This window comes from Phyllostomus hastatus, unplaced genomic scaffold (genome assembly GCF_019186645.2).
Source record: "Phyllostomus hastatus isolate PE091 unplaced genomic scaffold, TTU_PhHast_1.1 phas_scaffold_55, whole genome shotgun sequence".
Lineage (NCBI taxonomy): Eukaryota > Metazoa > Chordata > Mammalia > Chiroptera > Phyllostomidae > Phyllostomus > Phyllostomus hastatus.
The window spans coordinates 15051022-15071327 of NW_025334035.1; the positions used below are offsets into that span (position 1 = coordinate 15051022).

Below are 20306 nucleotides of genomic sequence, written 5' to 3' on the forward strand. Positions count from 1 at the left end.
GCCTAGGCACCAGGAGGGGCCCTGAGGCCCTGGGAAGGTGTGGTGTCACTCAGGGAATATCCCTCTCTGGTCAGAGCCTCTTGAAGCCTGGAACTTGGGCGTACAGTCTGGAGGCCCACTTCGCCCTCTGGGGGCCCACTCTGCGGTCTGAGGATTCACCTTAGTAACTGGTGGCCTTTGGGCCAGGGCCTAGGTAGCCAGTGATCCAACCCCATTTGGTGCCAGGCATTTAATATGCAGAATCTCATTTAGGTCTCCTGGTTACCTAGCATCATGGGTGTGTTTTTCCCCCTTGAATATCACTGAGTTTTATGAGTACATAGGCCTAGAGTGGAGAGTGACTTACTGAGGTTTCACAGATCCTTCTTTGAGCTAGGCTTTGTCTTAGTAACCCTGACTCAGGCTTGTTCTCTCCAGGAGGTCAAGGCTTTTACAATCTGCAGACTGTCAAGGGAGGAAGCTGAGGCTCAGGGAGGGGGGTTGACTTGCTTATGATCACATAGCAGCACAGATTTCCTGGTACCAAAGCCCATTTCCTCACTCATGTTCTGTCGGCCTCTGCCAGGGAAGCTTGGGGGTGGGGGACATGGCATGGCCACAGCTGAAGTGTGGGGAGCCAGGATCTGGTGGCCCTGGGAGAAGCACTGGTCCAGTTAGCTTGTGGCCTGTGTTTAAGTCCTGACTGTCCTGCTGCCCTGGTGTGTGACCCTGGACAAGTTCCCTAGGCCTCTGGCCCAGTATCTGCACTGGGTAGTCTCTGAGCACCACCAGTTCTGAGCAGGTCCTGCTGCTAAGAGCCCCTGAGAAGGACACCAGGAAGTGGCTGTCACCTTTAGATGAGAAGGACACTGAGCCCCAGACCTACAGAAGCTCAGGACACAATGTTTAAGTAGGGTCTCCTCCTTTCTTATTATTTTTTTTAAGTTACTTACATTTCAGTAGCTGGTACTGCCCATGGTTAGGAATCGCAAAGGTACAAAAAGATAGCTCTTTGCTTTTCCTGGACTCCTCTGTGAGAAGACCAGCATCTTCTCTCTCTCTCACAAATTCTGCTCTCTTCCTCCTGCTCCTACTGTACCTAGGACTCAATTTTCCCTCACCCCACAGAGTGTTTCCCCGCCATCCTGCTGAGGAGCCCACCAGACCCTTGCCACTCCTCTGCCAGTCTGTGGATTTAAGAACCCTGAGACCCTTGGTACAACAGACATAAGAAAACACTTCCCTCATGGGGCTGCTAAGAGTATTAAGAGAGTAGCCATCTGGGGCTGAGGCCTGTTGTTATCTTGGGTACCCTGGGTTTCCAGATGGCTTCGTCTAATCTTCCACATGTCAGGCACTGCTAAGGCTTGGCAATGATAAGCTCCTTGGACATACCTGATAATCCTGGGAGGTTGGTCCACTATCTCTATTTCATAGTTGAGGCCATGTTGCCCAGAGAGGTTAAGTCACTAAGCTCACATGCCTGAGGGCATATGGCTAGGAAGTGGCTGAGATGCAATTTGAACTCAGGCTGCCTGGCTCCAGAGTCAGTACATTTTGCTATCTCCCTCTCAGATAGTAACTCCAAATGGTGACTTGTGAGAAGTGACAGGAGGGAAGTCAGTTGGACACTAGGACAGCCAGTAATAAGGGGACTTAGCTGGAGCAACCAGGAGAGCCTCCCTGAGTAGGTGGAAGCTGAGGATTGTATATCAGCTAGGATGAAGTTTCAGGGAAGAGCATTCTAGGCAGCAGGAACAGAATGTGCAAAGGCCCTGAGGTAGGAAAGAAGGTGGCTTCTTCAAGAAATGGTGAGTGGGAGGAGACAAACGCAGGGCTGACAAAATGGTGGGAGTCGTGTCTACGTGCAGAGTGCCTCTCTTTGTTCTTTGCATGCTGCCTGTGGTACTGCCAGGAGGCCGGTGCAGGCCGAGGACACATACACACCTGGCGCTCTGCCCCTCTGCACTGGGGACCCTGCAGATAGAGGCTGGCACACTTCTAGTTTGTGGTGGTAGCTTGTAAAACTGTTGTGGTGATGGCTACCACAGTTGCCTTGCACCTGGGCAGCCTTGGGCTGCCTGGGTATCTGGGCCTGGTGCTGATGTCTATGGCAAATAGTGGCAGCATGTGGTGGCCTGTGGCCTCTTGCTGTCTCCATGGCAGCCTGACCCACTCCCTCTCACAGCTGGCACGGCTACCCCCTCTCACAGCTGGCACGGCTACCCCAGGGAGACCATGTCACTCCAGATGTAGGCCTGGTGATCCCGCCATATGGGCAGGAGGGCAAGAAGGCCGACCATGTGCCTCCCATCCACCCAGTGCATGTGCTTGCAGCAGCCTCTGCCCCTCCTTAGGCCTGGGAGGAAAGCAGGTGGGAGCCCACCTTCACCAAGTGTCTCATGCCTCCTCACACGGTCTTTACTCACCTGGCCTGGACACAGGTGTGGGAGCTCCCTTGACAGATAGGCAAACTGAGGCTTGGTGAGGGGCACGCACCTTGTGACAGCCTTCAATCCCAGAGCAGGAGAGGGGTGTGCAGGATGGAGCCAGAGGAAGGTGCGAATGGGGCCAAGAACAGACTAGTGTAGGGGAGGGGTGGCTGAGCCCTAGCCAAACCCCAAGTGAGTTACTACTTTAACATAAAATATTTTACTTCCTAGTTACAAAAAGCATCAAGTCAAGAATAAAAGCTACCCATAGTTCCATTACTTAGGATGAAATTTTCCACCTCTGTGGAGAGGCTGATGATGACCGTGGTGACCATTTCTGGTCTCTTGTAGGACCGCCTGCTGAGTGCCAAACCCTGTGCCAAGTGCCTTGCAGATGAGATCTCATCTTGGCAGTCAGTTGGGCATTTCTTTGAGGTCTTCCCCCGTGGTTTGGCACCTACGGTACAGAGAGGAGGGTCCCATGAGGGGTCTCACCCAGGGTGCAGAGCTGGGCTTCCTTGGGGTGCCACATGGCAGACAGTGTTGGGTACATTGGCCTGGCAGCAGCCTCCAGCAGCCTGGCCAGTGGTGACCTCAGAAGACCCAGGGGACTGAAGTGGCCTCAGGAATGAATGGTCCTGCATGCCTTGGCTTCTCTCTGTTTTCATCTTGCCCTGTGGGCTGTACTGGGCCCAAGGAGACTTGGGGAGGCCTCTGGGCTCCTGGTCAGCAGGAGGTGCCACTGTGCTTCCTGTTGGAGAGTGTGACAGGCCTGTTCCTCTGAAAGTTCCTTGCAGGAGGGATGCTGTGAGCCACCGGCCTGGTCCGTCGGGGTCTCTGAGTCAACAAACCCAGGTGTGCTCCCCAGCCAGACCCCTGACTCACTGTGCAGCAACTTCACCTTTGAGCCTCAGGTTCCCCAAATAAAGTGAGGCTAAGGTCTCCTCTGTTAAGGTCGAGATAGGGCCACATGTGTGATAGGCTGCCTCTTTGTTGGATGAAAGCTTTGAATTGAGACCCACCCACCCCTGACAACCATCAGCTTTGTCTCATTTCTAAAACGAGGTGAAGGTGCCTCTCACAATGAGGTCATGGTTAGGCGACTGGTGCACCCCTATGCAGCAGGGAGTGAATGGCGGGTGCCCAGTGAGTACAGCTGCTACTGCTGCTACTGCTGTTATTACTGTTTGTGGAAGCTGCTGTTTCCTGAGGCCTCTGGGTCAGACTCTGGGCAGTGCAGTAGCTCTGATGTGGGCTGAGTGTGAGAGCTGCACTCAGTGCTTTACTTGGTAACTATGAAGTAGGTGCTGTTTCTATCCCTATTTCATGATGAAGGATACTGAGGCTCAGAGAGCCATAGAGAGTGGCCTGAGGTCACCCAGCCTGTAAGGGGCAAAGGTGGGATTTGATCTTAGAGCAGAGAGAGCCCATCCTTTTGACCTGGCATCTGAGGGTCCCTGAGGTGGCTTCTGTGGAGAGATTGCTGTGCTCTGCCCCCTACTCCAGTACAGACACTGGGAGCCCATCCCTCTGTGTGCTCTGTTTCTTTGTCCTTCATCAGCTCTGAGACAGTTGGACCCAGGCCCTGTCTTCCCAATGGTAATAATAACAACCTCATCCCATCACTTGACATTGGTGCCAGGCAGCCTGGCCACTGGACCTGAGCGTGCAGGCTCCTGTGTTAGGTTCTCAGATGAGGCACTGAGGTCACACAGCGGGGCATGGCAGAGGCTGAGTTTGAACCTGGTGCTGAGGAGGCTTCAGGGCTGGGACCGACCAGTACTCTGTGCACACCCATGGTGAGCCTTGCATGGTTCTCAGCTCCCCAGGGGCCAGAGTGTGTCAGCAGTGGTGGTGTAGGGTGGGCGAGAGGGCAGAGCAGGTGGCAGGGCTATGAGGAGAGGCAAGAAGGTCTGTCCTGCAGGAACAGGCACCTGAGCATCACCATTTCTGTTGAGTGGTTTTGGGGATTCATGGTCGAGTCCCAGCTCTGCCACCCACGCGCTTTGTAACCTGGGCAGATCACTTCCCTTTTCTGGGAAATGGAGCCCCCAATCTGGGTACCTGGCAGCAGGGGCTGTGAACTCAAGCCTGCCTCCCTCCTTGAAGGGACCCCTGCTGTCTCCGGACCTTGCTCTCCTGCCTGTGACAGGATGCTATGTCTTCTTCAAAGGGCGGTCCTGATGAGAGCCTTCTCCTCCACTGTGCCAGCCCCAGCCATGTCCTGTGCTTCACAGTGGTGAGGTTCCTGGAACACTACATCGCATGCTGACCTGGCCACACTCAGCTCGTTTGAGAAGCGTAGAGCTCAGCCACACCAGGGCTCAGGAGGGCCAAGTCCCTCACCCGTACTCAGGGTGGAGGGGCAGAGAGGCATTGCTCTGGGACTCAGGCCCATCAGGCACCCTGATGAGGGGAGTGGGCTTTCGGGCTGTTTCTTGGACTGGGCAGCAAAGGCAAGAGCTGCAGGTGGAGAGAAATGAGTCCTGGGCTTCGGCCAGGGGCTCCCCAGCCTCTGTCTGCGCCATCTCCCAGCCACCCCTGAGGTACATTCTAAGGTGCATTCTAAGGCTTAGCGAAGGGGTGGGTGGCAGAGCTGGGAACTGAAAGGAGTTCCCTCGGTTTCAGATGTGCCCACAGAGGGCAGTGCCTGGTGGGGAGGGCATGTTTTCGTTTGCTAGAGGCCACCAAAACAAAGCACCCCAGGCTGGGGCCCTTCCCAGAACCTTACTGTCTCACAGACACCTCACCATCTGTCCCTTTTAGGAAAATCCAAGAGGAAGAAGGACTTACATATATCCTGTGTGTCCAAGCCGTTCATGCCCAACCCCACGTGAGTCTGCCTCCGTGTCTCCTCTGGCTCAGCCTGGAGAGGTTTCCTGGAGGGGGCTCAGGGGACTAGAGCAAGCCGCAGGGAATGTGCACTAGGCTGAGCTTCCTGTGAGCCTGTTGAGTGGGGGGTTGGATGGGGGGAAGGAGGGTGGGCTGCAGGCATCTTGTGTCAGTGCTGGGCCTCTTCGCAACTTATCTCAGAGATGTGAAGGTCAGGCCCTGTGTCCCTGGCACAGCACATGCTCAGTGATGGAGGTGCCTTGAGGCGCGCTGCCTCCTGGGGATACGACATGCCTCTGGACCCAGTGCCAGGCCGTTTGCTCTTTCTCTCAGAGGCTCAGGGGGTCTGTTTTCTCTCCACAGCCCCCCCAGGAACCTTGACTCCCGGGCCTTCATCACCATTGGAGACAGGGTAGGTGCTGGCTGCAGCCTGGGGGGCCTTCATGAATTTTCATCTGACATGGGCCCGAGCTGACTCTTTAGGGCCACTGGGAGGTGGCTGTGGGTATCAAACAGAGGTGGCTTTGGAGAAGAGCCTCACTCCTTGAAGGCTGGCTATTGGGCCCTGGGCCTTCCATTCTCTGACCTTCCCATCTGGAATGGGGACAGTGGCCTGCCTCATGGGGCCTTGCTGAGTTTCCTGACCTTAGAGTTTGGTCCCATATGGCCTGTGGAGACAGTGTGTGGGACATGCGGAATCCTAGCCCAGCTGTTGGGCCATGCCTGGGAGCCTGCACTCCACGTGCAGCTCTGCTGGCTTGGGCAGCAGGGACTGAGACTCCTGGCTCAGGGGGCTGAACCTTACCCATCAGCAACACTGAGCGACTCCTGGCAGAGCTCTTACTCCAGGGCCTCTCCTTGGCCGATGGCATCCCTCAGGCTTATTTTTTCTCCCTGACACTTGTCACTGATGTGCAAGTCACCTACTTGCCTGTTTGTTTGTTTATTTATTTGTCTGCCTCCAGCAATATAGGGCAAGAGAGAGAGAGTAGGAGGCCCAGGACCATGCTGCTTACCGTGAGGGCAAGACCCTTGTTTTGTTCCATGTCCCCAGTGCCTAAAACAGACTCACACATAGTAGGTGCTCAGTAAATACTGGTTGAACGAGTGATTCGGCTTACACACCTGAGCAGGTTGGGGGACAGGAGGGGAGGGGGATCTCTTGAGCTCCCTGTGTCCACTGGGGGCATTTCACAGGTGATCTTATTTACACCTTGTGATAGCCCTTGGGTATGGGTGCTACGCCTGTTTTGTAGAGGCTCAGAGAGGCTAAGTGACTTGACCCAGGTCACACAGCAGGAAGTGGTTGGTGCAGGAGTTGAGCCCAGGTCTGAAACACTGGCTGTCTTCTCTTTCCAGTGCCCCTGCCATCTCCACTGACTAAGGTGAGGGCCAGCTCCTGATTTTTGACCTTCTCTCTTTTCTGTACCCCAAGAACTTTGAGGTAGAGGCTGATGACCTGGTGACGATCTCAGAGCTGGGGCGCGGAGCCTATGGCGTGGTGGAGAAAGTACGGCACACCCAGAGCGGCACCATCATGGCTGTTAAGGTAAGCAGGGAGCCCTGTCAGGGAACGCTGGGCCTCAGGCGCCCAGGATGCTGCCTGATGTGGGGCTGAGCATGCCCAGCCCTCATATGAGAGATGGGGGTGGTGCTCGCCTCCTGCTGCCTGGCCCCTTACCTACGGCCCTCTCCCCTGCAGCGGATCCGGGCCACCGTGAACTCCCAGGAGCAGAAGCGTCTGCTTATGGACTTGGATGTGAACATGCGCACGGTTGACTGCTTCTACACTGTCACCTTCTATGGGGCCCTCTTCAGAGAGGTGTGGCCTTGGCAAGAGGGTGGGAGGCGGGTGCTGGGCTAGGGGCTGGGGGCTCAGACCACCCTGCCCTTACCTTCTGTCTGCACACCTGCCCCATCCACCTAGCCTGCAGCCTACTTTTGATCATTTTGGGCCCCTAGCAGACACTTGCTGAGTGTCTGTGAGGGCCAGGTGCTGGGCACAGGAATGAAAACAGGCCCTGCCTACCTGGGAGGCAGAAGAGCAGGGCTCTTGAGAGCCTGGGCCCAGGAGTCTGAATGCCTGGCTTCTTTGCTTCCTGCCTTAGTTTTCTGGTCTATGAAATGAGACCAGTGAGTGATTGTACCCACCTCACAACGTTGTCATGAAGATGTGGCCCAGGGCCTGGCACACAGTGAGTGTGCCACAAGGTTGTGTGACCACCTGCCTTATCAGCATCCTGCCAGGAGGTCCCTGTGGATGTGTGTGCAGATGTGATTCTGGGTCTGTGGGGCAAGAGGAATTGGGGAATCCCAGGGAATGTGACCTGTGGGGCTGCAGGTGGGCTCCTGATGGATGGCATGAAGGGCTGGGTATGGAGTTAATGGAGACCAGAGCCCCTGTTAGATGGGCTTGGTCTGTGATGGTCATTTACCACCTGGGGTTCAGGGGCAAGGTCAGGGGCCTCCCAGCCCAGCCTCACTTTTTGAGCACCTGTGGGTCCCTGAGCATGCTGGTAGGCCAGACCCAGTGGTGGGTCAGTCAGTGCCTTGTCACCCACATGTCTGTTTGGCTAAGTGCCCACTGTGTGCTAGATTCAGGCTGTCTGTCCCCTTGCTACTGAGGAGACAGACACATACCCAGACCTTGCTGCATGCTGGGTCAGAGCTGGCGGAGAGGCCGGGGGACCTCAGGCTGCCCCAAGGAGATGTTGCACCCAGACTTCCCAAGAGGGCTGTCATGAAGGACATGCAGGGATTTGCTATACGGGTGGAGGAGGCAGAGCACTGCAGGTGAAGGAGGTTGCCCCCAGCCAGGGCCAGAGCTGGGTGAGCCGAGTCCTGTGTCGGGGGCATCGGGGCTGAGGCAGGAGGGCTCTGCAGTGCTGGGTCAGGAGCCGAGCCACAGACAGTTCCTAGAGGTTCCTGTTGGAGGGACATAGCCAGCCATGTGCTTTAGTCACTTCTCCCTGGAAATTACCATGAAATCAAGGATCAGATAGGGGAAACCAGAAGTGACAGGACTGGGGGAGGCCAGTGTGTGGCCTCAGCAGTGTAGACAAGCCTGGAAGGTAAAGAAAGAAGTGGGCAGGTCAAGAGATTTTTGGGAGGCAGGATGGGAGGAGCTAGGAGCTCAGTAAATCTCAGGGCTGAGGGATGGGCAGATGTGTCTGCCAGAGGCCTGGCTGGAGCAGGCACCAGGCAGGCTGTCCAGGCACAGGTGCAGGCCCAGGTGGGCCTGAGCTAACCTCTGGGCATCCACCCACAGGGAGATGTGTGGATCTGCATGGAACTCATGGACACATCCCTGGACAAGTTCTACCGTAAAGTGCTTGATAAAAACATGATGATTCCAGAGGACATTCTGGGGAAGATTGCTGTGTCTGTAAGTGGCCTCAACTCTTGATGGGGTTGGGACTTCCAGGTACATGTCAGAGGCCTCAGCCTGGCCCCAGCAGGCCCAAATCCCAATCTGACAATGGTATTTTGGGCAGAGTTGGGCACCAGGGTAGCCCTGAACCTGGGTGACTGCCCCCCAGGGGCCCAGCTCCTCAACTGTGGACCAGAGCCTTTTTGCTAAGGAGACCCTGGAGCCTAGGGCTCCAAGAGCCACACGGGTTTGGCAGCTTCTGGGTCTTTAGACCTTTGTGTGCAACTCCCAAGCTTCCTAGACCATTTAAAATATGACTTAGTACTTACAATTGTGTCATCCTGAGGCAGCTCAAAGAGGAATCAGCTAAGCTGGGGGAAAGGTTAGCATCCAAATGTTTGCCTTTTGAGGTGCAACATTGCTAGAGGAGGGTAGCAACACTGGGCGCATTGTGGCAATCAGAGCAAAAAAGGAAATGGGTATACCCATGGCTTTTAATTCTGGTTGCATTGTGTATTGAGTCAGAATTTTGGGGGTAATTTCTCAGGCTCCCCTACTCTGTCCTTCTCAGTGGGACAGCTCCAGCACATAGTCCACTAACTCCGCTGAGGGAGGGAAAGGAACCAGGAAGGCCTCAGAAGGGCTGGGTTTTACCTAAGAGCCTGTGAGGGGGTGGCAATGGCCCCAGGGAGGGGGTGAGTCATAAGCTTACGGGTTCTGCTATGGTTTCCAGTATATCATTTCCTGGGTAAATGCTTGGACCCAAGACTCTGGTTCCCTTGGGTGGGTTGGAGAAAAACAGAAGACTAGGTGTGTTTGAACTGAGGTTGCCAGGTTTCTGGGGCAGAGGTTGGAATGCAGACCAGAGCCTGGGTTAAAGAAGGGCTGGATATAAGTGGAAGAATGAGACACATGGACATGGATGGGGCTCTTGCTGTTCTGTTATTGTTGGTGCGACCAGAAATAATACCAGTTCTATGTCTCTGTCCTATATGCCAGATTGTGAGGGCGCTGGAGCACCTGCATAGCAAGCTGTCCGTGATTCACAGAGGTCAGTGCCTGCCTGGCCCACAGGGGAGGTCCCCAGGCAGGCTGTATGCATGGTGTCACCCAGTCCCATGGGGTGGGTGCACCTCTCCCCCATTTCCAAATGAGTTGGCTGAGGCTCAGGGAAATGATGGGTAGGGATGAGCCTGCTGGGGTCAGGTGCTGAGATTGCTTCTCAGTCTAGGCCACTCTCCAACTCTCCAAGCCATTTTCCTTGGTCCCCGCCCCAGAACCAGTCCCACCCCCCAACCAGCTTCTCTTAGGTTTGCTGCTACTCAGAGCAAGGACTAGATGGGCCTTTTCCCTGGGAGCATGACTGGTTTTGTTTGGATGTATTCTTTGCATATTGTGAAACGCACAGATCTGTAGTTACTGGTTGATGAATCTGTTCAGTTTACACTCATGTAACCCCTGCCCCTGGCAAGATATAGTATGTTTCCACCCTTCACTCAACCCTAGAAAGTTCTCTTGGCCCTTCTTGGATGGCTACTGTGCTCCATGTCCCCCCATGCTCCTCCTCTGTTTTTTTCATAGTAGGTTGTTTTTTCTTGTTCTTGATCTTCATGTAAATGGACTCACACACATGTGCCTTCTGCCCAGCCTCCTTCATTGGGCTTAATGTTTCTGAGATCCACCAGGTTGTTTATGTCACACTTCCTTCCTTTTTATTATTCTGAGTAGTCCTCTTAACCCAATGTACTACTTTTCACAAAGTTAATTGGACTAAGCCCATTTGGCCACTGAGTAGCCATCCCAACCCCCACCCACAGCTCACCACTGTTGGCAGTTCAGTGTGAAACCTGCCAGATCTTTTTCTGTGCATTTCTATGCTATGCACATCCCCATAGAAAGCACATGGAATGTGTGTGTATGTTTGCTGGAAGATTCCCTGCTGTGCAGCCTGCTGAATATTGCTCTTGAATCATGGGCCAGGCCCCAGGTTCTCATGCAGACCTGCCTCCTGTGCTTTTGGCTGCTGCCCTGTGCTTCCAGGCTGAATTTGCTCACGCTTTGGCCTGGACACTTTGGTGATTTCTGGGTCTCACTCTGTCAGTGAAGAACCCCATAGTCCAGCCAGGGAAGACCCCAGAGCTATCTAGAGGTTGTACCAAGAAGTTCGGGTCAAGTCCCTACCTTGAGGCTGCCTATGCCAGGATGTGCCTGCTTCTCTGGACCTTGTGTCCACTGTGCTGGTGACCAGCACAAAGATGCTGTCCTGCGTACAGCAGCAGAGGCCTGACTGCCTTCCCCGCTTGTGGCCTGGCCAGTGGCTGCAGCACATCCTCATCGAGTTGTCACCAAGCCTGTGAACTTGGGCTTCGGTGGTGCCTCTTGTAGTCTCAAGCTGCTTCTCCACTCCCTATGCCCTGGCAGTATCTGCCCCTGGGGTGGCTGGGGCATGGAAGAAGCCCACTGCTGTCCAGCCAGGGCTCCTGGAGCTGAAAAGGCCTATTCTGTCCCTGGCAGATGTAAAGCCATCTAATGTCCTCATCAACAAGGAGGGGCACGTGAAGATGTGTGACTTTGGGATCAGCGGCTACTTGGTAGATTCTGTGGCCAAGACGTTGGATGCCGGCTGTAAGCCCTACATGGCTGTGAGTAGTCCTCTCCTGTCCTATGTCTGGGGCCATGGCTGTGGGTCAGAAGGGGATATCCCTGGGAGATAACCGCCAGGTCATGTCCTCTGTCCATCAGTGGCAGGGCCTCCCACAGAAACCGCCTTTCTTGTCCCAGAGGTGTCCCCTGCAGCCCAGCCTGCCCAGGCAGTCCCTCTTACCATTGCTGTTAACTGTGCCCTGAAGTGCCTGTTTGGATGACCAATGTTATGGACACCCATGTAGAGGCAGCACATGGGGTCTGTACAAGTCCTCTTCATGCCCCCATTAGCATCCTGAAGGTGCTCTTCCCAACCCTCAGTTGGGAGTCCTTCAAGGCAAGGTTTGGGCCTTCATCACGAGACACTGGCCCTCACTGGCCTCAGTTTTACCATCTGTCCCATGACAAGGTGGGGTAGGATGAGCTTGGGTGCTTGGGTCACCCCTGTTCTGGTCCCTTCCTTTGAGTAGGTGTTTATGTCTCCCTGGTCCCTCTTACAGCCGGAGAGAATCAACCCAGAACTGAACCAGAAGGGCTACAACGTTAAGTCTGACGTCTGGAGCCTCGGCATTACCATGGTACACTCAGGGCAGGGGCCAGCCCTGGCTGGTTGGGTGGGGCCAGGGAGGGGCCCTGCCTGTCCGTGAGCTTTTGGAGGGTATACCAAATTGTTCAGAACCTGGAAAAAAGTGTTAGTTTCACAAACTGAGAAGAAAATGTGCCATCCAAAGTTATGGTATATTAAAGGTAATGTATACAGGTGGCATGAAGCCCTTCCTGCGTGGTGAGGGCACCCTTCCCAAGAGTTCTGGACACCTTGTGTCCACTTGTCTGTTGGGTTTTCTCCATAGCTCTTGATGCTTGTCGAGAAATCATAGCCAATCCCACATTAAGTGAACTCTTAATTCTGGTACACAAATAATTTTAAAAACAAAATGATAAAAATCTTAAATTTTTTTTTCATAGCAAGAAGTATGTTGCCTATGGGGTCCGGTGCGGTTCTATGTGTGGTACAGTGCACATGGGTCTGAGTGGGGTGGGGCAGGTGCCCAGCCCTTGGCTGAACTGGAGTGGCTGCATTTGACGTCCGGGGTAGGGCTAGGCCCATGTGACTCTTCATTTTCAAGAACTGTCCATCAGAGTGCTGGCTCCTACTCAGGTGTATGTTGAGGTTTAGTTAGTTATTTTTAGGGAGGCTACTTTGGCATGGTGTAGCATGGGCTGGAGGGACAGGAAAAAGACTAGGATGCCGTCAGGGGGCACACGTTTGTGCACGAGGCCTGTAAACTCAGGAGAACGTTGCTGTCATGGCGGCCCCAGCATGCAGGAGTCAGTCCAATGGACTTACTGGCCTGAGTGGTTGTTGCCTCCCACACTCTATCCCAATCATTGGAACTAATGGTACGGATTTGTTAGCATTTTTCAAGGGGGTGTCAGCACCCTCCCTGTCTCAGTCCCTCTGGCTTCCCGGTGTTGGAGACAGAGTGCAATCAATAATCAAAATCAATCAGTAAAATATATGGAGCAGGGGGATGTGGAGAAGAGTTAAGTGGGGTGGGGAGTGACTGGGTGATGTGAGCTGAGCTTCTGGTGGAAGGGAGGAGAGGGGCCTGCAGGGACAGAGGTCCAAGACAGGGCATGCCTAGTGGGAGCCTGGGGCCCAGATCCCAGGGGAAGTTAGGGAATGTCAGGGTGAGAGTTCAGGGTCAGTGGAGATGTTTTAGGTTTTCCTGAGGCTGCAGTTATTGTCACAATCCTTGTCATCACCATGTGACTGTAATTTTATAAGCTGTGTCTGTCTACAATGTCTGGGAAAGAATGAAAGTCAAAATCATTTTGTCAGAGGCAAAAATAGAGGAACTGGTGATACTTTCAATTTTCCTTAATGCTACAGTTAAATTATTTTCTTTTTGAAGTGGAGAGGAATATTCACAGTGTAAAGGTGGATACTATATCTGCAGATGAAAGTTTTTCAACTCCCCAGTTAAAAAAATAAGACCAATTTCTTTCTGTATTTACAGGCTACACATGAGTGGTTAGATGTTAGAGACCCCACTCATGACCCCTTCATACATACACTCACCCCAGCTCCCCTCCCTCCCTGCCATCTGTCCATCCAGCATCACTACTGGGGACCAGACACATTCTAATGACCTGATGTCTCTTGGGAACTTAGAAAAGTGTGTGCTAGGTGCATAGTTCAGTTACCAAATGCTGTGTAACAAACCACTTCAGAACCTAGTGGCTCAAACCAATAATGGTTTATTTCTTTTTTAAAAAAATGTGTTTGATTTCTTTTTTTAGGGAGAGAGAGGAAGAGAGAAACACTGATATGAGAGAAAAGCATAGATTGTTGCCTCCCATATATACCCCAACTGGGTATTGAACCTATAACCTAGGTATGTGCCCTGACCAGGAGTCAGACCTGTGACCTTTGGTCTGTGGGATGATGCTCCAACCAACTGAGCCACGTGGCCAGGGCAGTTTGTTATTTCAGATGTGTCTGCAGTGTGGGCTGGACTCAGCTTGGTGAGTCGTCCACTCCACATGGTTCTAGCTGGAGTCAGGGCTGGGCTCAGCAGGAAGGTTCAAGAAGGCTTTACAAATATGGGGCTTGCACCAGATTCCTTAGGGCAGGCTTGTTTGCTGGGTGTCCTCATAGCATGGAGATGAGCTGTGGTGACTGGCTTCCATGAGGGAAGTGCTGTTAAGTGCTTAGGTCCCGGGTTGGCATTATCACTTTGCCTCATTGTGTGGGTCAAAGCACATCATAAGCCAGTGCAGTTCAACTGACCCTGGCTCTGGAACAGGGCACTAGCAAGCATGTCCGGTGAGAAGAAGCTGTGGTGGCCACTGGGAGAGTAGCTGCAATAGTTAGAAAGTTGTAGAAACACAATATAGAAATGCAGAGGAAAAACAGGAATAAAAATCATGGTTGTTCTACTCCATACACAGCCCGGCCCCCCCCCCCCCCCACCGTGTCAACTGCCAACACTGCATTTCCTTTCAGACATTTGCCTCTTTGTAAAGAAAAAACATTATATATATATATATATATATTTTATTTTGCTTTTTCACTTAGCCTCATGTAATATTTCTCTGGATTGTTTTAAATCCCTATAGGCATCTCTTCCAAAGCATTTACAACCATCTGCCACTGTACTCAGCCAACTTCCTGATTCAGGACATTTCCCTTGTTTGTTTTTTTCTTTTGACTTGAAATCCCTGGCTGTCCTGGGGGAGGGAATGATAAGCACTGCACATCAGGCTCGCCTCTCTGGGTGGCCTCTCTTCTGTCCTCGCTGAGCCCACCCTGTCTAGTTCTCTGTGGGCACTTGACCTTTGCCACAGAACATTTGTCAGAATATACACTGGAAGGCTCTTGGCCATAATCAGTGTTGACCAAGCGCTGATCACGTGAATACTCATCTGGTGTCACAGGGCATGCCTCACAGTTGCCCAGGGAACTCAGCGCCCTGTGACAGTCTGGTCCTTGGTGCTGGATGTTTAGGCTGCTTTTTAATGTTCACTGTTACAGAGAATACCATCCCATGTGTCTCTGTGTCCCGATGCAATTTTTGTTGTTTTCCAGTTTTTTAAACTCTTTAGAAAAAATGACCAGGAAAGGGATTACCAGGTGAAGGTCTTGAACATCTTTCCTTTGTTCTAATTATAAACTCTGACAGGCCTCTGGGCCCTCCTGGGGCAGCCCATACAGGGTCCTCACTTCTACTTGTTGGAATCAGTGAACAGTATAGGAAAGGCACAGGCTGAATTTATCCTGGCGAAATACACACACACACGGAATTACACCCACACCCATTTGCGCCGAGCATATCCTCCATCTGTGGGGTGTGTTTATGTCTTGCCTGGAAAGGGGCCTTTAGCCTTATGGAAAGGCTCTTGCTTAGCACAATAATTAGTGATCTGTTTGGGCGCCAGTTGCCAACATGAAGCATTGGTTTGAGTTGAGGTGTCTTCTGTTCATTGCGGTCATTATGCCCTTTCATCAAGAAGCCTCTGCCATTTTAAGCAGGGCCCTGGGTTGACCTGATTTTTTTTTCTTTTAATTTTGGCAGTCACAATCAGAACTCAGAGTTTGTCATAAGCTAGCCAGGTTTTCCCAAAAATAACTTTCTGCCAATCTCAGGTGAGGCATGGGCTAGGTGCCTGGCATGTGTGCAGAGCCTGGGTGGCCCTGAGGTCACAGGCCGGGAGGTCCAGGTCCAGGTTCAGCGGGATTGACAAGGCCATGCTGGCTACATGTCCAGGGGGTCCAGGAGAAACTATGATGGGGACAGAGAGTGGAAGGCTTCCTGGAGGAGAAGGCATTGGAAATACACCTTCCAGGGCGTCAGCGGGAGGGTGGTGGGGAGCTGTGGAGAGGGAGGGGCTGCTAATTTCACTACTTGATGGGGCCTGGAGCAGGTTGTTACAGAGTGAAGGAGCCAATTGGATGTGGGCTTCATGTCTGACACTCGGATTGCCTCTTCTGTAATAATGACAGTGGCCCAAGCCAAAGGCTGAGATGTGGTAGGGAGGTGCATAGCCTCTGGTGGACAGTGAAGCTGTTGCCTAGCCAAGTTCCTTTGCCAGCTACTGCCTTGCAGAAAGGCAACCCAGGGCTGCCAGCTCCTCTGATTTTTCCAGATTCATTGGAATCTGGATTTTTTATGTAAAATCTGAATTCAGATTGTTTAAGAACCCAAGGATGGTCAATCTAGTCACAGCTCAGAGCAGGATCTGCTCCATGAGCTGTAATTTCTGCCGACTTGGTCAGAGCAGCCAACCACTGTCCCCTCCTGGTGTTCACCTTTGCCCTGATGTCATGTGTCTGCCCTTGACCTGCCTCTCAGTCCAGTTCCAAGTGCTGGGCCAGGACAGGGCAGGTTCTGAAAATGCCCTGTTTCTGGGTACAGAGTGTGGGTACGTCTGACCTAGTGCCACTGTCCTCATTGCAGATCGAGATGGCTATCTTACAGTTTCCTTATGGGTCCTGGGGGACCCCATTCCAGCAGCTGAAGCAGGTGGTGGAGGAGCCGTCTCCCCAGCTCCCCGCTGACCGTTTTTCTCCTGAGTTTGTGGACTTCACTGCACAATGGTGAGTCTCCAGCCCTGCCCCAGCCAGACCACAGCTCCTCTCTGGGCCCTGTTGTCTTCTCCTTTAGCAGACAACCCCCCAGAGAACATAGCATCACAAGGTGGAAAGAGCACAGGAAAAGCTGACAGGCTATGACTTTGGGGGAGATTTTAATACAGTCCTTCTGAAAGTACACAGGCCCAAGGAGACCGAAAAGAAAACAAAAAGCTTTTAGAGGTTTGAATAACATAAAGAAATTAACTTTTATTGATGTTTGGAACCTTGTACCAAATTAAAGAATGCCTATGGGAACCTTATAGCAGTTGTGTGTGACATTACAAAGGAAGTAGGGGACAGGAAAAAGGCAAAGTCAAATAAGCTGTGTTCTCTGCCCATAATTAAGTAAAATAAGTCCATAACTAAAGAGGAAAAAGACACATGGAAATTCAAAGTAAATTTTTCTGACTCACTCTTGGGTTATGAAAGAGATGCCAAAAACAAAATTCTAAGCTACTCAGAAGTGAAAGACAGTGAGAAGAGAACACATTAACATCTGTGCACTGTGTGTAAAGAGACACTCAGAGGAAAACTTGTAGCCTTTATTTCTTTTATTAGAAAATAGAAAAGACTGGAAACAAATGAGCCTTGCAAACAGTCATCAGTCACCCTGGCTCCTCTGAATTAGGGCCTCCCCTCGCCCAGGCCCTGGGATGAGGAATTGCCTCTCCTGGTTAAGGACACCAAGGATACGATTGTTAATGGTGGCATTTCAGTATCATTCCAATATTAGATTCATTGGAAGTTCCCTAGATTGCTATGGAGACAAGAAAGCTAGCACCCCAAGAGGCAAAGAACATAGTCCAAGCCTCTCTAGTTTGCACCCACAGATCTCACTCCACCCTTGGGTGCTCTCCAGAACAGTCCTGCTCCTTCCCTGAGCCCCTGGAGAGCATGTGTGCCCTCTCTGCTGGTCAGGGACGTGCCCAACTGGCACAGAGGGGCTGGACTTGCCTCCTCAATGCCAGCCAGGCCCTAGCATGCCCTGTTCTCTCCTAGCCTGAGGAAGAACCCTGCCGAACGCATGAGCTACCTGGAGTTGATGGTAAGTGGGTGGGAGTAGCACTGGGCTGGCTCCCTTGGCAGAGGGCTGCATCCACATGCACAGAGGTAGACAGCTCCCCTGGCTTGCCCCTGCATGAATTCATTCAGGCAGTCATTTACTCCCTGGCTCCCTCTCTCCTCCACACTAGGCCCTGTGGAGGGGCAAACAGGCAGTGCTGTGGCAGAGGGTGCAGAGGGATGGGGATGAGGCAGGCAGGTGGACTCTTTTATCTGAAGGTGTCAGGGGAAGCTTCATAGAGGAAGTGACATTTGAACTGGGCCTAGAAGGATGACTAAGGATTTACCCACGGATGGAGAGAGCCTTCCAAGCTGAATGCCCATCATGGGCAGAGGCCTGGCATGTGTGGGAAGAAGTGCATTCAGTGTGGTTGGATGGTGGTGATAGAAGAGCAGGGGAGTGAGCCATCAGTGCTGTCTCTAAGAGGGAGGGCTTCCCAAGGATGGAGGTCCTGGGAGGATGAGCAGGAGTTTGCTGGGCCAAAGGAGCACACAGGTGCCTGAGCTGGTTTGGGGAAGTGCGGGGCACCTCTGCCTCATGCCTTGTCCTATCCCCCATTAGGAGCATCCTTTCTTCACTTTGCACAAAACCAAGAAGACAGACATCGCTGCTTTTGTGAAGGAGATCCTAGGAGAGGACTCATAGGGGGCAAAGCCCTCCAGCAGCCCAACGCCCCCTCTGCTGGGGCAGTGCTTGCCCACGCCCATAAGCTGTTGCTACCCTGACCTTGGGCATTCTGGGAGGGATCATGGGAGCTGGTCCCAAGTCCCAAAGAACCAGACTGTCAGGGCTTCCTGCCAGGCCCAGATGGGCCCCACCAGTGCCTCTGTCCCGTACCAGTGCCTCAGTGCCTCCAAGGACCCAGTCTTCAGCCCCTGAGACCCTGGACTTGGAGGGGCCTGGATGCCCCCACCAGATGTTGCTGCCCCTTGCAGAGAAGGCAGCTGGTACCTGTGCACAGGCCACACTGCCTTGGCCTAGCCTTGGATGCCACCCAAGTTGTATGTTTTTTTAATCTCTTGACTGAATGGACTTTGTACACTTTGACCCAGGTGCCACATTTCTGTCCCAGTATCGGTAGTGGGGACATAGGGATGGGGATGTGGTAATAAGCCACATGAATCCTCCTGAGCCCCCTATGAGGGAGATGCCAGAGCACTCTGAGGCATCCCCCGGCATTGGCCAGAGGGCCTCTAAGGGTCACCATCTAGCTCTGCCTCTGCCTGTCACCTCTAGGGGTGTCATTTACCTTTCTATTTTTATTTTTTAATTTATCCTGTTTGGGTTTCTTTTCGTCTTCTTTTTGCTATGTGGGCTTGGCTGTTTTGTTTCTGTTTTTGTTTTGTTTTGTTTTGTTTTGCATGGTTTGGAGCCAGATTAAGTTTTCTGCCACCTCCTAGGGGACCAGCAGGCCAAGACCCACCCTCTCTGCTCAGCTGGGGCCTAGGAGCATGGGTTTAAGGTCTCTGCCCAGAGAGATGCTCTCCTTTGGGACTGGCTTGACAGGTTATGGATTTGCTTTTAGTGTTCTCATATATATGTATATAATTTTTTCCTTCCTTCTCCTTCCTTCCTTCTGTCCTCCATCCCTCCCTCCCTCCCTCCCTCTGCCTTGGGTCCTACCTATTCTTGATGAATTGGGGTGGTTATCTGATTATTGTTTTAATAAAAAAATTAAAAAGTGGGCCAGAAGGTTGTGTGAGACTGTCACAGAGGTAAGTCCATTTCTTGGTGAAGGTCTGTGGTCTATAGAAGGACCCTTGCCCTGGGAGAGGGCCAGGCATTGTGACCTGGGGACCCTGTGCTGTCACACATGAGGGTACCGAGGTTCCCAGAAGGCTGTGATGAGGCACCAGGCCCTGTGCTGGGTGCTGAGCAGAGCAGCAGACACAAGCCCAGCCACTAGTAGCGCTGCCTGTCCCACTGTCATTGAAGAGTGCTTTGCCCCATGCACAGAGTGATTTGTAGGTGCTGGCCCCAGGCCTTGACATTGTCATTTCATGAAGGGTGCTATGTAATTAATTGTCTTGGGTTATATTATGTTGTTATAACTAGTTTATAGATGAGAAAACAGGCCCAGAGACCTGAAGTAACTTACCCAAAGACACACAGCTTGTAAGACGGAGAGACAGCCTTGGAGACAGGCAGTGGTGCCCTGGGGAGGGCTTTGGGGGTGGGGTGGGGGCAGCTCAAGGAAGGCCTCTGCCAGGGTCTAGTCTGGGTCTGTGATCCTTAAGGCCTGGGCGAGGCCAGAAACCGTCTTCCATTGGTCTCCAGCAGAAAGGAGTTTACTTGCTCACCTAAGCAGAACTGTATGTGGCTGCAGGCACAGTTGGATTTAGGAGTGTGGTTAATATCCTATAGAACTTGTGCCCACCTTAGCTCTGTTTTCTGTCAGTTCCATGCTCCGCTCATGGGGACATGGCAGGACCCAAGGGCTCCTACCAGCTTCACCAAGGGGCCCAGAACTCCAGCTGAAGTCCCAGGGCTGGTTTATTGTATGGGAAGAGGTCGCATGCTCTTCCCCAAGCAAATCACAAGTCAGCAGGATCAAACTGGTGAGTCAGTTGACCCCACATCTCAGATCAGAGCAGGGCCTCCCTAGTCCTACAAGGGAAATGGGGGCATCTTCTCAGGGCTCATCTCTCTAGCTCAGTCTACCACTCCCCGCTTCCTTAGCCCAGCCTGTCCCCAAATAGCCTTCAGTTTGGCACAGGCCTCAGCCTATTAACCCTTACCTGGCACAACATTTGACAATTTCAAAGCACTTTTGTGCCCCTCTCCCCCCCTTCCATGATGAAGACATGTGTTTGCCTTGGGGCAATTGAACTGACTGTGCCCCCTGCCTGG

The 20306-nt window shown here is 52.6% G+C and overlaps 1 protein-coding gene across 2 annotated transcripts in view; it reads left to right on the forward strand.

The window, feature by feature from the left end:
- Positions 1–19140, forward strand: part of MAP2K3 (mitogen-activated protein kinase kinase 3) — a 30522-nt gene extending 11382 nt beyond the window's left edge. Inside the window, exons 2-12 of one of the 2 annotated variants that reach the window (XM_045824614.1) lie at positions 5178–5244; positions 5607–5655; positions 6679–6792; positions 6946–7065; positions 8512–8628; positions 9613–9664; positions 11128–11255; positions 11757–11834; positions 16218–16357; positions 17393–17438; positions 18018–19140. In XM_045824614.1, the coding sequence (XP_045680570.1) occupies positions 5178–5244; positions 5607–5655; positions 6679–6792; positions 6946–7065; positions 8512–8628; positions 9613–9664; positions 11128–11255; positions 11757–11834; positions 16218–16357; positions 17393–17438; positions 18018–18101 (995 nt within the window). In that variant the 3' untranslated portion in view covers positions 18102–19140. The remainder of the gene's footprint in view (positions 1–5177; positions 5245–5606; positions 5656–6678; positions 6793–6945; positions 7066–8511; positions 8629–9612; positions 9665–11127; positions 11256–11756; positions 11835–16217; positions 16358–17392; positions 17439–18017) is intronic. The other variant, XM_045824615.1, reaches the window with a different exon arrangement.
- The last annotated feature ends 1166 nt before the right edge of the window (positions 19141–20306 follow it).